The sequence below is a fragment of the Carcharodon carcharias genome, chromosome 5 (assembly GCF_017639515.1).
Source record: "Carcharodon carcharias isolate sCarCar2 chromosome 5, sCarCar2.pri, whole genome shotgun sequence".
NCBI lineage: Eukaryota > Metazoa > Chordata > Chondrichthyes > Lamniformes > Lamnidae > Carcharodon > Carcharodon carcharias.
Window position 1 is genome coordinate 109,701,771 of NC_054471.1, and position 14,121 is coordinate 109,715,891.

The window sequence follows — 14,121 nt, forward strand, 5'->3', positions numbered from 1 at the left end:
GTGTTAGTATGTGTGTGATTGAGTCTCAGTGTGCCTATGTGTTTATTAATGTGTTAGTATGTGTGTGATTGAGTCTCAGTGTGCCTATGTGTTTATTAATGTGTTAGTATGTGTGTGATTGAGTCTCAGTGTGCCTATGTGTTTACTAATGTGTTAGTATGTGTGTGATTGAGTCTCAGTGTGCCTATGTGTTTATTAATGTGTTAGTATGTGTGTGATTGAGTCTCAGTATGCCTATGTGTTTATTAATGTGTTAGTATGTGTGTGATTGAGTCTCAGTGTGCCTATGTGTTTACTAATGTGTTAGTATGTGTGTGATTGAGTCTCAGTGTGCCTATGTGTTTATTAATGTGTTAGTATGTGTGTGATTGAGTCTCAGTGTGCCTATGTGTTTACTAATGTGTTAGTATGTGTGTGATTGAGTCTCAGTGTGCCTATGTGTTTATTAATGTGTTAGTATGTGTGTGATTGAGTCTCAGTGTGCCTATGTGTTTATTAATGTGTTATTATGTGTGTGATTGAGTCTCAGTGTGCCTATGTGTTTATTAATGTGTTAGTATGTGTGTGATTGAGTCTCAGTGTGCCTATGTGTTTGTTAATGTGTTATTATGTGTGTGATTGAGTCTCAGTGTGCCTATGTGTTTATTAATGTGTTATTATGTGTGTGATTGAGTCTCAGTGTGCCTATGTGTTTATTAATGTGTTAGTATGTGTGTGATTGAGTCTCAGTGTGCCTATGTGTTTATTAATGTGTTATTATGTGTGTGATTGAGTCTCAGTGTGCCTATGTGTTTATTAATGTGTTAGTATGTGTGTGATTGAGTCTCAGTGTGCCTATGTGTTTATTAATGTGTTAGTATGTGTGTGATTGAGTCTCAGTGTGCCTATGTGTTTATTAATGTGTTAGTATGTGTGTGATTGAGTCTCAGTGTGCCTATGTGTTTATTAATGTGTTATTATGTGTGTGATTGAGTCTCAGTGTGCCTATGTCTTTATTAATGTGTTAGTATGTGTGTGATTGAGTCTCAGTGTGTCTATGTGTTTATTAATGTGTTATTATGTGTGTGATTGAGTCTCAGTGTGTCTATGTGTTTATTAATGTGTTATTATGTGTGTGATTGAGTCTCAGTGTGCCTATGTCTTTATTAATGTGTTAGTATGTGTGTGATTGAGTCTCAGTGTGTCTATGTGTTTATTAATGTGTTATTATGTGTGTGATTGAGTCTCAGTGTGCCTATGTCTTTATTAATGTGTTAGTATGTGTGTGATTGAGTCTCAGTGTGTCTATGTGTTTATTAATGTGTTATTATGTGTGTGATTGAGTCTCAGTGTGTCTATGTGTTTATTAATGTGTTATTATGTGTGTGATTGAGTCTCAGTGTGTCTATGTGTTTATTAATGTGTTATTATGTGTGTGATTGAGTCTCAGTGTGTCTATGTGTTTATTAATGTGTTATTATGTGTGTGATTGAGTCTCAGTGTGTCTATGTGTTTATTAATGTGTTATTATGTGTGTGATTGAGTCTCAGTATGTCTATGTGTTTATTAATGTGTTATTATGTGTGTGATTGAGTCTCAGTGTGCCTATGTGTTTATTAATGTGTTATTATGTGTGTGATTGAGTCTCAGTGTGTCTATGTGTTTATTAATGTGTTATTATGTGTGTGATTGAGTCTCAGTGTGTCTATGTGTTTATTAATGTGTTATTATGTGTGTGATTGAGTCTCAGTGTGTCTATGTGTTTATTAATGTGTTATTATGTGTGTGATTGAGTCTCAGTGTGCCTATGTGCCTGTAAGAGTGTGAATGCGACTCAGCGTGTACTCTTCAGGCGGGCCCCCGACGCTCCGAGCTGCCTGGGCTGTCCTTCAGGCTGCGCTGGGCGGGGTGAATGGCGGTGATTGGTCGCTGAGTCTTTGCCCGGGGTGGGGGCAGTGTTGCGCCGTGTGGGCAGTGGGCGCGGAGAGACGGACAGCGGATTTGTGAGTTGAGCGTTTCTGGAGCAGTGTTACGGGCTCGTGTGTGTGGACATGTTGTGGACGGGGACTGTACTGGCTCTCTTGTTCCAGGCGGCCGCTGTTAGCGGCCTCTCCCCCGGGGACCTCCTCCCTCACGGGGAGGGGGCTGGAGACCAGCTGCTGGCACCCGGGGACGATGTCTCCTCGGAGTCGGCCAGGCTGGACCAGACTTTGCATTTATTCGACAGGACTGTTAGAAACCTCTATGTGAGTACCTGGCAACTTGGCCGACCAGAGAAAAGTTTTACTTTACGAAGAAAGTTCCCTCAAAGTGTGGATGCTGGGGAAATCTGTTTGGAGGGGAGGGTGTTATTCCAGTGAGAAAATATTTTACTATCTGCTCTGTTAGCGGCTCCAGGGCGAGGGAATCTTCGGCAGTCTAACTATTAAAACATACATTTTCACTTTAGTGCTTCATTTTCGACCGTTAATTTAGTCCAATCTTTCAAAGACTCATTACTTAACGCCCAGCATAATCTGTTTATTTCATTTTATTGCTCGAGTAAAATTAAATTATCTAGATTCGTGCAGTACTAAACATGCTTGATTCTGAGAAAATGCCCATTTATGTGGAAAGTTGAATGAATCGGGAGCGACCTACATCCGAGATGTTCGTCTCTCCATTTTCCGTATTTTTCTACCAGTCTCAGTGGAGTTAAATCGTTGTCCTTTTCATCCAATTTTCTTTCTGTGACTCACCACTTCTGTGACTTCGAACACGTTTGAGTTTCAAACCTCGTCTTGGGACTGAAATTCAGCAATTTCTCTCCTGAGACTGGTTCGTTTTAGATGTGAAAATTGCGGATGATTTGAGGAAATAATTCTATAGGTTTAATCATTTGTCCAGCTGGTTGTATTCTGCAGTCCAGCAGTTTTAGAAGATTGAGGTGAGGAGTGATCTGATTGAGGTGTTCGGAATATTTTAAGGATTTGGTAGGATATGTAAACTGGAATTATCCCTTCTGATAGGGGAATCAAGAGTGAGGGGACATGAGATGTAACTTCGAGCTGGGCTGTTGAAGAGTGAAATCAGGTTGTGCAAATCTGAAACATGCTTTGCCAAAAAGGCTCTGGATACTGGGAGTTGATGGATAATTGCAAGACCTCAGATTGATCATTCTTGTTGTGCAGGAACATCAAGGGGCATGGAGCTAAGATACAGGTCATCTCTAATCTATTTGAATGGCAGAACAGGCTGGAGGGGCTGCATGATTTTGTTTCGAGTGTCTAAAAAATCTCACTTTAATGATTGGATTGGTACTTGAAGGATTTGTTCACTGAGACTCTTGTTTTAAAAAAATACATAATAAAAAAACATCCTTAATGATTTGTTGTGACTCAAGGTGAACACAAATGGAATCATTGCCATTAGCAAGCCACCGAGGGAAGTGGATTATGTGGACACATTTCCACCAAGATTTGGTGTAGTTGCACCATTTCTGGCTGATCTGGACACTTCTGACAAAATTGGGAAGGTCTACTACAGACAAGACTCCTCACCACAAATTCTCCGCCGTGTTGCACTGATGATAAACAAAGGCTTCAACGAGCTAAACTTTAACCCAGACAATGTCTTCATTGCAACGTGGAAAAATGTGACTGCTCACGAGGAGCTCAGACGAGGAGACCAACCACAGAATAAGGTAACGATGATGGTGCTATCCAGGGTGATTTCAGATTTACATCAGTTCGGCGAAGTTATTTACTGGGCATTCTGGGTTTCATGTTGAAGTAATTTTATTTTGAAGTCCAAGAATTTGCTTATTTTACTCATTCCAGTAACTGTCTTTTTGCATCAAATGTGAATTCATGCAACTTTTTTGTGCTGAATATCAGTGATTTGAAGACAGCTTCTCTGATGGATTGGGGGCTGTGTAACATTACTTCACGTGGATCAAAACGTTCCACATTTAACCCTAGCCTGTGCTGAGTTAACTAATGATCTAGGATAAGTATTGGGCTGCTTTGCAATAAATGCCCTAGGCTAGGGAGGGAAGTTAAGATGCTGCTACACATTCCTGATTAATGTCTCCGATTAATATCTCCCACTAATGTCAGTGACTCCTACTGTTACGGTGTGGATGTGCTAATGTTTGGGGGAGATCTCCAATGGACTTTAATGAATTCCCTTCTGCAATTAAATTAAACCCCTGATGTTCAGGACCTAGACTCTAATAAAGCCTAGGTCACTTGGATGAAATGCTGAAGGGTAGCCAGTGCTTATGGGACTATTAGGAAGCTGATTCCTTCAGAACAAGTGGGGAACAAATTGGTAGGGTAAAACCTTGAAACCTATGTTTGCTTCCTAAGTTTGTTTGGAACTGAGTTGTGACGAATATGATAATCAAACTTATACCTGCCAAACTTGTCAATTTTTCTCAATTATGTGTTTTTTTGTGGGCACGAAAGGAAATTGTTGGTACGTCACTCCCAAATACTCCTTAAATTGATCCCCAGAATTAAACAAAACAGAATCTCTTTAAATCAGAGATTGCCAAGCTTTCTGGCTGCCCAGGCTTTATACTGCCGCATACCAGTACCATAGATAAAAACAAAAAACTGCGAATGCTAGAAATCCAAAACAAAAACAGAGACAGAAATACCTGGAAAAACTCAGCAGGTCTGGCAGCATCGGCGGAGAAGAGTACAGTTGACGTTTCGAGTCCTCATGACCCTTCAACAGAACTAAGTAAAAATAGGAGAGGGGTGAAATATAAGCTGGTTTAAGGTGGGGGGGGGGAAGAAGGGGGGAGTGGGGGGTGGTGGTGGGGGGAGGGGGGAGTGGGGGGTGGTGGGGGGGGAGAAGTGGGAGTGGGGGGTGGTGGGGGGAGAAGGGAGTGGGGGGTGGTGGAGGGGGGGAGAAGGGAGTGGGGGGTGGTGGAGGGGGTGGAGAAGGGGGGAGTGGGGGATGGTGGTGGGGGGTGGGAAGAAGGGGGTGGTGGGGGGGGGGAAGAAGGGGGTGGTGGGGGGGGAAGAAGGGGGTGGTGGGGGGGGGAAGAAGGGGGTGGTGGGGGGGGGAAGAAGGGGGCGGTGGGGGGTGGTGGGGAGGGGGAAGAATGGGGGGAGTGGGGGGTGGGAGTAGGTGGGGGGGGTGGTTGTTGGGACAAGCAAGCAGTGATAGGAGATAACCAAAAGATGTCACAGACAAAAGAACAAAGAGGTGTTGAAGGTGGTGATATTATCTAAAAGAATGTGCTAACCAAGAGTGGATAACAGGACAAGCAAGGTACAGATAGCTCTAGTGGGGGTGGGGTGAAATAAGACTAAAAGGGCATAAAAGGTATAGATAAACAATGGGTGGAAATGCATTTAAAAATAATGGAAATAGGTGGGAAAAGAAAAATCTATATAAATTATTGGAAAAACTAAAAGGAGGGGTAAGAAACGGAAAGGGGGTGGGGATGGAGGATGGAGTTCAAGATCTAAAATGGTTGAACTCAATATTCAGTCCAGAAAGCTGTAAAGTGCCTATTTGGAAGATGAGGTGCTGTTCCTGCATAGTTTTGTTCAAAGAGGAGTGTGCTTGGAATGACCTTCACCCATCATCTTTTTCCTGTTCCCTGTCTCTCCTCATGGTGTAATGAAAAAAGTTCACCTTAAAAAGCTTTACTGAGGTACAAGAAGAAATAATGTGCATTTAAATAGAGCCTTTCACAATTTTAGGATGTCCCAAAGCTCTCTACAGTCAATGAGGTTCTTTTGAAGGGTATTCACTGTTGTAATGTCAGAAACATGTGAACTAATTTGCATGCAGCAAAATCTCTCAAACATCAATGTGATGTTGATCAGATAATTTGTTTTTTTTGATAATGGCTCAGGAATCGATATTGATCAGGACACCAGGCTAACTTTCTTAAGATAAAAGCAAAAAACTGCGGATGCTGGAAATCCAAAACACAAACAAAAATACTTGGAAAAACTCAGCAAGTCTGGCAGCATCTGCGGAGAAGAACACAGTTAACGTTTTGAGTCCGAATAACCCTTCAACAGAACTAAGTAGAAATAGAAGAGAGGTGAAATGTAAGCTGGTTTGGGGGGGTGGGACAAGTAGAGCCAGTGATAGGTGCAGATAACCAAAAGATGTCACAGACAAAAGGACAAAGAGGTGTTGAAGGTGGTGATATAATCTAAAGAATGTGCTAATTAAGGGTAGAAAGCAGGACAAGCAAGGTACAGATAGCCCTAGTGGGGGAGGGGTGGGGTGAAGGAATCAAAAAAGGCTAAAACGTGGGGATAAAACAATGGATGGAAATACATTTAAAAATAATGGAAATAGGTGCGAAAAGAAAAATCTATATAAATTATTGGGGGAAAAAGGGGGGGATCAGAAAGGGGGTGGGAATGGAGGAGAGAGTTCATGATCTAAAATTGTTGAACTCAATATTCAGTCCAGAAGGCTGTAAAGTGCCTAGTTGGAAGATGAGGTGCTGTTCCTCCAGTTTGCGTTGAGCTTCACTGGAACATTGCAGCAAGCCAAGGACGGACATGTGGGCATGAGAGCAACTAATTTCCTTGCTCTTCTGAAATAGTGCCATGGGATCTTACAGTCTGCGCGAGAGGGAAGACAGGTCTTGATTTAGTGTCTCATCTCAAAGGTGACACCCTGGACAGTGCAACATTCTCCCAGTACTGACACTGGCTTGTCAGCCTGGATTTATGTGTTCAAATCTCTCAATTTATGACCGGGGAGATCCAAATATTTGCCTGGTGGAGATGGAATCAATTTCTGATTAACTGGTAAAAACTCCTAAAATCTATGTATGTGTTGATGATGACAGGAATGTGTTATCCTTCTGTTCACCCTAATTGATTTTAAAATTCTCATTCTTGTGTTAAAATCCCTTCATCTTATCTCTAACATCTTAAACCGTCCAAGATCACTGCAGTTCTCCAATTTTGCCTCTTCTGCAACCCTAATTTTAATTGCTCTGCCATTGGCTGCCATACCTTCAGCTGTCTGTGCCCTAGATTCTGGGCTTCCCACCTAAAGCCCTCCACCTCTCTTGCCTCCTTCAGACCTATCTCTTTAACCAAGCTTTAGGTCACCTGTCCTAATATATCCTTGTGTAACTTAGTGTCCATTTATGTCTGATTATGCTGCTTTACATTCAAGGTGCTATATAAATGCATTTTGCTGTTGCTTGGGCCTGTTTATAATGTATGGCCATCTGGATGATGTGGTGGAGATCAGCTCAGCCCTTGAAACATTGGAAAGAAAATAAAATAAATGGGTTTTAAAAGACATTATTGGTATCAGAATGATTGGCGGGTGAAAATTTTGCTTTTCGCACTGGAGGAATTGTTTGCACATTAGATACGGTGTATGAAATTTGCATAATCAAGTCCAGTTGAATTTTAAAGGCCGTGCAACAGGACTGTAAGTATGGATTTTTATCCTGGCAAATATAAGTTTCTTCACGGTCACTGGGTCAAAATCCTGAAACTCCCCTCCTAACAGCACTGTGGGTGTACCTACACCACATGGATTGCAGCGGTTTAAGAAGGCAGCTCACCACCACCTTCTCAAGGGCAACTAGGGATGGGCAGTAAATGCTGGCCCAGCCAGCGATGCCCACATCCCATGAATGAATAAAAAAAATCTGGAGAAGTTTTTTTTAACGATCCATAATATAGAAATACTGGTAGTCACAGTTCAGCCATTTAAGGTGGGAGGGATTTGAGATGATGGTCAAATGGGCAGATAAGTGACAGATGGAATTTAACCCTGAAAAGTTTGAGGTGATACACTTTGGAAGGAGTAATTTGACAAGGAAGTATTCAATGAACGGCATGACACTAGGAAGTTCTGAGGAACAAAGGGACCTTGGCGTGTGTGTCCACGGATCTCGAAAGGCAGAGGGGCATGTTAGTGGGGTGGTGAAAAAGGCATATGGGACACTTGCCTTTATCAATCGAGGCATAGATTACAAAAGTAGGGAGGTCATGTTGGAGTTGTATAGAACCTTGGTGAGGCCACAGCTGGAGTACTGTGTGCAGTTCTGGTCACCACATTATAGGAAGGATGTGATTGCACTGGAGGTGCAGAGCAGATTCACCAGGATGTTGTCTGGGATGAAACATTTAAGTTATGAAGAGAGGTTGGATAGACTTGGGTTGTTTTCGTTGGAACAGAGAAGACTGAGGGGCGACCTGATCGAGGTGTACAAGATTATGAGGGGCATGGACAGGGTGGATGGGGAGTAACTGTTCCCCTTAGTTGAAGGGTCAGTCACAAGGGGACATAAGTTCAAGGTGAGGGGCAGGAGCTTTAGGGGCGATGTGAGGAGAAACTTTTTTACCCAGATGGTGACGGTCTGGAATGCACTGCCTGGGACGGTGGTGGAGCCGGGTTGCCTCACATCTTTTAAAAAGTACCTGGATGAGCACTTGGCACGTCATAACATTCAAGGTTATGGGCCAAGTGCTGGTAAATGGGATTAGGTAGGTAGGTCAGGTGTTTCTCGTGTCGGTGCAGTCTCGATGGGCCGAAGGGCCACTTCTGCACTCTGGGATTCTGTGAACTGAATATAGCATGAAACACACATTAGCACAACGTAAACAAAAACAAAAATACCTGGAAAAACTCAGTGTGTCTGGCAGCATCTGTGGAGAAGAGCACAATTAACGTTTCGAGTCCGCATGACTCTTCAGCAGAACTAAGGAAAAATAGAAAAGGGGTGAAATATAAGCTGGTTTAAGGTGGGGGGGTGGGACAAGAAGAGCTGGATAGAGGGCCAGTCTTGTCCCACCGGCCCCTTCCCCCCCCCTTAAACCAGCTTATATATTGCCCCTTTTCTATTTTTCCTTAGTTCTGTTGAAGAGTCATGTGGACTTGAAACGTTAACTGTGCTACTCTCCACAGATGCTGCCAGACCTGCTGAGTTTTTCCAGGTGTTTTTGTTTTGGATTTCCAGCATCTGTAGTTTTTTGCTTTTATCTTAGCACAACTTAAAATGTGTCAGCATTTGCTTTTTCTGCATTGTTAGTACCAATATGTTTAGTGACAGAAAAGTTCAGTTGCATGCATAAAATGAACAGCACAGAAATAGGCCATTCAGCCCAACCTTCTATGCCAGTGTTTATGCTCCACATGAGCCTCCTCCCACACGTTTCAACTCACCCTGTCAGTATAACCTTCTGTTCCTTTCTCATTCATGTTCCTATCAAGCTTCTCCCTAAACGTATCTATGCTATTTGCCTTCCTTGTGATGGTGAGTTCTGCAGTCTATGCACTCTGAGTAAACAATTTTCTCATGAATTCCCTGCTGGCTTTATTAGTGACTATCTTGTATTTATGAGCCTGAGGCTTGGACTCTCCCACAAGTGGAAACATTTTTCTCTATTTCTACCCTGTCAAATCTTTTCATTATCTTAGAGATCTCTATTCGATAACCCCTCAGTCTTGTCTTTTCTGAAGGAAATAGCCCAGCTTAATAAATCTTTACTGATAGCCATTACCCCTCAATTCTGATATCATCCTTGTGAAACTTTTTAGTGGTTTCTTCAATGCCTCTGAATTCTTTTTCAAATGTGGACACTAGAACAGTGCAGAGCACTCCAAGTTATCAGTTGTTTAGAGCTAGTGATCAACTTGTGTTCGGATCACTTAATAGCCTCATCCCCCCCTTATTTCTGTCTTTTCCTCCAGTCCTTCAAATGTTTGAGATTTCAGCCCTCCTCCAAGGCTGGCTTTTTGTGCATCCCCAATTTCCATCACTCCTTTATTGATGACCATGTCATCAATTGCCTTGACACAAAGCTGTGGAACCTCTCTATCTGTCTCCTGTTTTAAGACGCTCCTTAAAATCTACCTCTTCGACCAAGCATTGGTCATCTGTCCTAGTGTCCCTTGATGTGATTAGGTGTCAGTTTTTTGTTTGAAGAGCCTTGCAGTGTTTTATTATGTTAAAGGTACTACATAAATGTAAGTTGTTGTTTTTGTAAGGAAAAAACTGAATGTATGAATAACCAGCTATAGAAAGGTAACAAAGGAATTGGGACAGTAAGAGAAATTATGACACAAGTTTTTCAAAAGACATTTCCTGTTCTCAACCCCCCCTCCCTTCTCTTCAATTACTCCCTTAGGAAAGAATAGAGAGACTTAGAATCTCTGGGCAACTCTAAGCTTTAAACTTCCCCTCCCCCATTGACCCCCTCCACCCATCAACCATCCACCTTAATGTTGATCACATGCCATGAACTACAGACCTTTTCAAATAATAATTTCTTCACCACAAACCACAATAATACCCTGGGCCAGGGATGTATTGGTGATAACCTAAAATGCTTGCACCTTACTTACTTTTTTTCACAAAAAGCAAGAGGGAATAGTAAGAAAAATGACTTTGCATTTCTCTTGCACATTTCACTACGTCGGGAAATCTAAACTGCTTTAAAGGCAAGAAGTACTTTTGAATTGTAGTCACTGTTGTAATGTAGGAAGCATGGCAGTCAATTTGCTCACAGCAAGCTCCCACAAAAAGCAATGTCATAATAAACAGATCATCTGTTTTATGTTTTGGTGGTGGGTTAAATTGGCCAGGGCAGCAGTGAGCACTCCCATGCTCTTAGAAATAGTACCATGGGATCTGTTATGTTCCCTTTGATTTAATGTCTTATCCAAAAGGCACCACCTCCAAAAGAGCAGTGGAATGGAGTGTCAGCCTGGAATATGTACATTAAGCCTCTGGAGTGGTGCTTGAACTGACTATCATCTGACTCTGAGGTGAGAGTACGCTTACTGAGCCACGGCTGTTCTGCTTGTTGTAAGTCCCTATACATGCATTGACTTTGAAGGGTTTTTGTGTTATCAGAGAAACACCTTCCAAGTGATATTGGCTTCCGATGAATCCAGCTCCTATGCTATTCTGCTGTACCCTGAAGATGGTTTGCAGTTTTATGGAACACGTTCCAAAGCAGCGAATAACATTGACTTGGAACTACCGGCTCGAGTGGGATTCAGCAGAGGGGAAAGCAGTTTTGTGCTGTTTACGCTCGAGGGACCGTCCTATGCAGTTACGTCCAGCAGTGAACAATCTGTTAAAAACCTTTACCAGTAAGTAAATTTACCATTTCTTAATCTGAAACTTCTTTTAACCTTTGTCCCTTCTGTCAGAAAGGAATTGGACAAATACTTAAAAATGAGAAATTTACAGGGCTCTGGGGAAAGAGCAGGAGGAATGGTACTAATTAGATAGCTCTTTCAGAGAGTCAGATGAAGCACAATGGCCTGAATGTGTGCTTTTGGTGCTTTACAATTCTATAATTCTATCCTGTAGTGGTTTCTGCCCATTAAAAAGAAGTTATTGCTGTTCTATGTTGCAGTGTAGAATTTTTTGCCACGTTTTTATTTGTAATAATCTCTAGAGCAAATGTGGTTTAACCATTGAATATTGTTTGCTGCGGTCAGGAAAGCTTATTGACTTTGGTTTTCTGTGTTTTACAACTTTAGTTTTAAGGACATGTTGCATGTTCCCTTGAGTTTAGAAGATTAAAGAGTAATCTAATTGAGGCGTTTAAGATGATTAAAGGATTTGATGGAGTAGGTACAGACAAATTATTTCCTCTGTGGGAGGGGGGGTGGTGGGGGGGTGCGGTGGGGGGCGCGGTGGGCAAGTCCAGAACAAGGAGCCATAACCTTAAATTAGAGCCAGGCGTCTCACATCACACAAAGGGTAGTGGAAATCTGAACCTCTGTTCCCGAAAAAGCTGCTGAGGCTGGGGATTCAGTTGAAATATTCTAAACTGGGAATGAAATATTTTAGTTAAGCATGGGTGTTAAAGGTTATGGACTCAAGGTTGATAAATAGTGGTATTGTCGCTGGACCCGTGGCAGGTAGTGAAATTTGAATTCAATAAAAATCTAGAATTAATAGTCTAATGGCGACCATGAAAACCTTGTTGATTGTTGTAAAAACCCATCTGGTTCGCTGATGCCCTTTAGGGAAGGAAATCTGTTGTCCTTACCTGGTCAGGCCTTCATGTAACTGCAGACCCACAACAATGTGGTTGACTCTTAAATGCCCTCTGAAATGGCCGAGCAAGCCAGTCAATTGTATCAATCCACTGAAAAGTCTAAAAGGAATAGAAGTGGGCAGATACCTGACATCAACCTAGGCAGCAGAAACGACAATGGCAAACTCAGCCCTGTCTACCCTGCAAAGTCCTCCGTGCTAACATCTGGGGACTTGTGCCAAAATTGAGAGAGCTTTCTCACAGTCAAGCAACAGCCGGACATAGTCATACTCATGGAAACATACCTTACAGACAATGTCCCAGGCACCTCCATCACCATCCCAGCAGAGGTTGCGGCAAAGTGATATACAGCTAGGAGGGAGTTTCCCTGGGAATTCTCAACATCAACTCTGGACTCGATGACGTCTCATGGCATCAGCTCAAACATGGGCTAGGAAACCTCCTGCTGATTACCATGTACCGTGACGCGCCCCCCCCCGCCCCCCTCCCCCCAAGCTGATGAATCAGTACTCCTCCACGTTGAACACCACTTAAGAACATAAGATTTAGGAGCATGAGTGGACCATGAGGCCCGCAAGCCTGCCCCACCATTCATTTAAGAGCATGGCTCCTCTTTCGTGCCAGCTCCCCATAGCCCTCAGCTCCCCGATATTTCAAAAATCTACCTACCTCCTCTTTAAATACTTTAATTGATCCAGTCTCCACAACTCTGGGGTAGAGAATTCCAGACATTCACTACCCTCAGAGAAGAAGTTCCTTTGCGTCTCAATTTTAAATGAGAGTTACAGAATAAGGGGACGATGTCCCCGAGTTCGAGATTCCTCCACTAGTAGAAACATCTTCTCAACATCTACCCTGTCAAGCTCCCTCAGAATCTTGTACATTTCAATAATATCACCCCTCATTCTTCTAAACTCTAATGAATAAAGGTCTAACCTGTTTAGCCGTTCTTGATAAGTCAACCCCTTCATCCCAGGAATCAGCCTAGTGAATCTCTTTTGAACTGCTTCCAATGCCAATATATCCTTTTTTAAATACTTGGACTAAAACTGTACACAGTACTCCAGGTGCAGCCTCACCAATACCCTGTACAATTGTAACAAGACTTCCCTATTTTTAAACTCCAACCCTCTAGCAATACAGACCAAAAATTCCATTTGCCTTCTTAATTACTTGCTGCACCTGCATGCTAACTTTGTGTTTCGTGAACAAGAACACCCAGATCCCTCTGTGCTGCACTTTTTTGGAGTCTCTCTCCATTTAACTAATAGTCTGCCTTTTGATTCCTCCTACTAAGTGCTTAACTTCACAGCTTCCTAATTAAACTTGGAGGAAGCACTGAGGGTGGCAAGGACACAGAATGTACTCTGGGTGGGGGACTTTAATGTCCAGAGTGGCTCGGTAGCATCACTACTACTGAGCTGGCTGAGTCCTAAAGGATATAGCTGTTAGACTGGGTTTGAGGCAGGTGGTGAGGGAACCAACAAGAGGGAAAAACATACTTGACCCATCCTCACCAATCTGCCTGCTGCAGATGCATCCGTCCATGACAGTATCGGTAGGAGTGACCAGCACATAGTCATTGTGGAGATGAAGTCCTGTCTTCACATTGACGATACCCTCAATCGTGTTGTGTGACACTACCACCATGCTAAATGGGACAGATTTTGAATAGATCTAGCAACCCAAGACTGGGCAACCATGAGGTGCTGTGGGCCATCAGCAGCAGCAGAATTGAATACAACCACAATCTGTAATCTTATGGCTCGGCATATACCCCACACCAGCATTGCCACCAAGCCAGGGGATCAATCCTGGTTCAATGAAGAGTGCAGGGGGGCATGCCAGGAGTAGCACCAGGCATAGCTAAAAATAAGGTGTCAACCTGGTGAAGCTATAACACAGGACTACTTACGTGCCAAACAGCATTAGACAGGGCTAAGCAATTCTACAACCAATGGATCAGATCTAAGCTCTGCAGTCCTGCCACATCCAGTGGTGGTGAATGTGGTGGACTGTTAAACAACTCGCTGGAGGAGGTGGCTCCACAAATATCCCCATCCTCAATGATGGGGGAGCCCAGCGCATCAGTGCAAAAGGCTGAAGCATTCGCAACAATCTTCAACCA

The 14,121-nt window shown here is 42.9% G+C and overlaps 1 protein-coding gene across 1 annotated transcript in view; it reads left to right on the top strand.

Annotated features, from left to right (window-relative positions):
• Window positions 1–1,988: 1,988 nt before the first annotated feature.
• The window catches only part of nid1a (nidogen 1a), a 107,394-nt gene continuing 95,261 nt past the window's right edge, over window positions 1,989–14,121 (top strand). Inside the window, exons 1-3 of the mRNA XM_041188060.1 lie at window positions 1,989–2,225; window positions 3,362–3,661; window positions 10,832–11,073. Coding sequence (XP_041043994.1) covers window positions 2,031–2,225; window positions 3,362–3,661; window positions 10,832–11,073 — 737 coding nt within the window. The 5' untranslated portion in view covers window positions 1,989–2,030. The remainder of the gene's footprint in view (window positions 2,226–3,361; window positions 3,662–10,831; window positions 11,074–14,121) is intronic.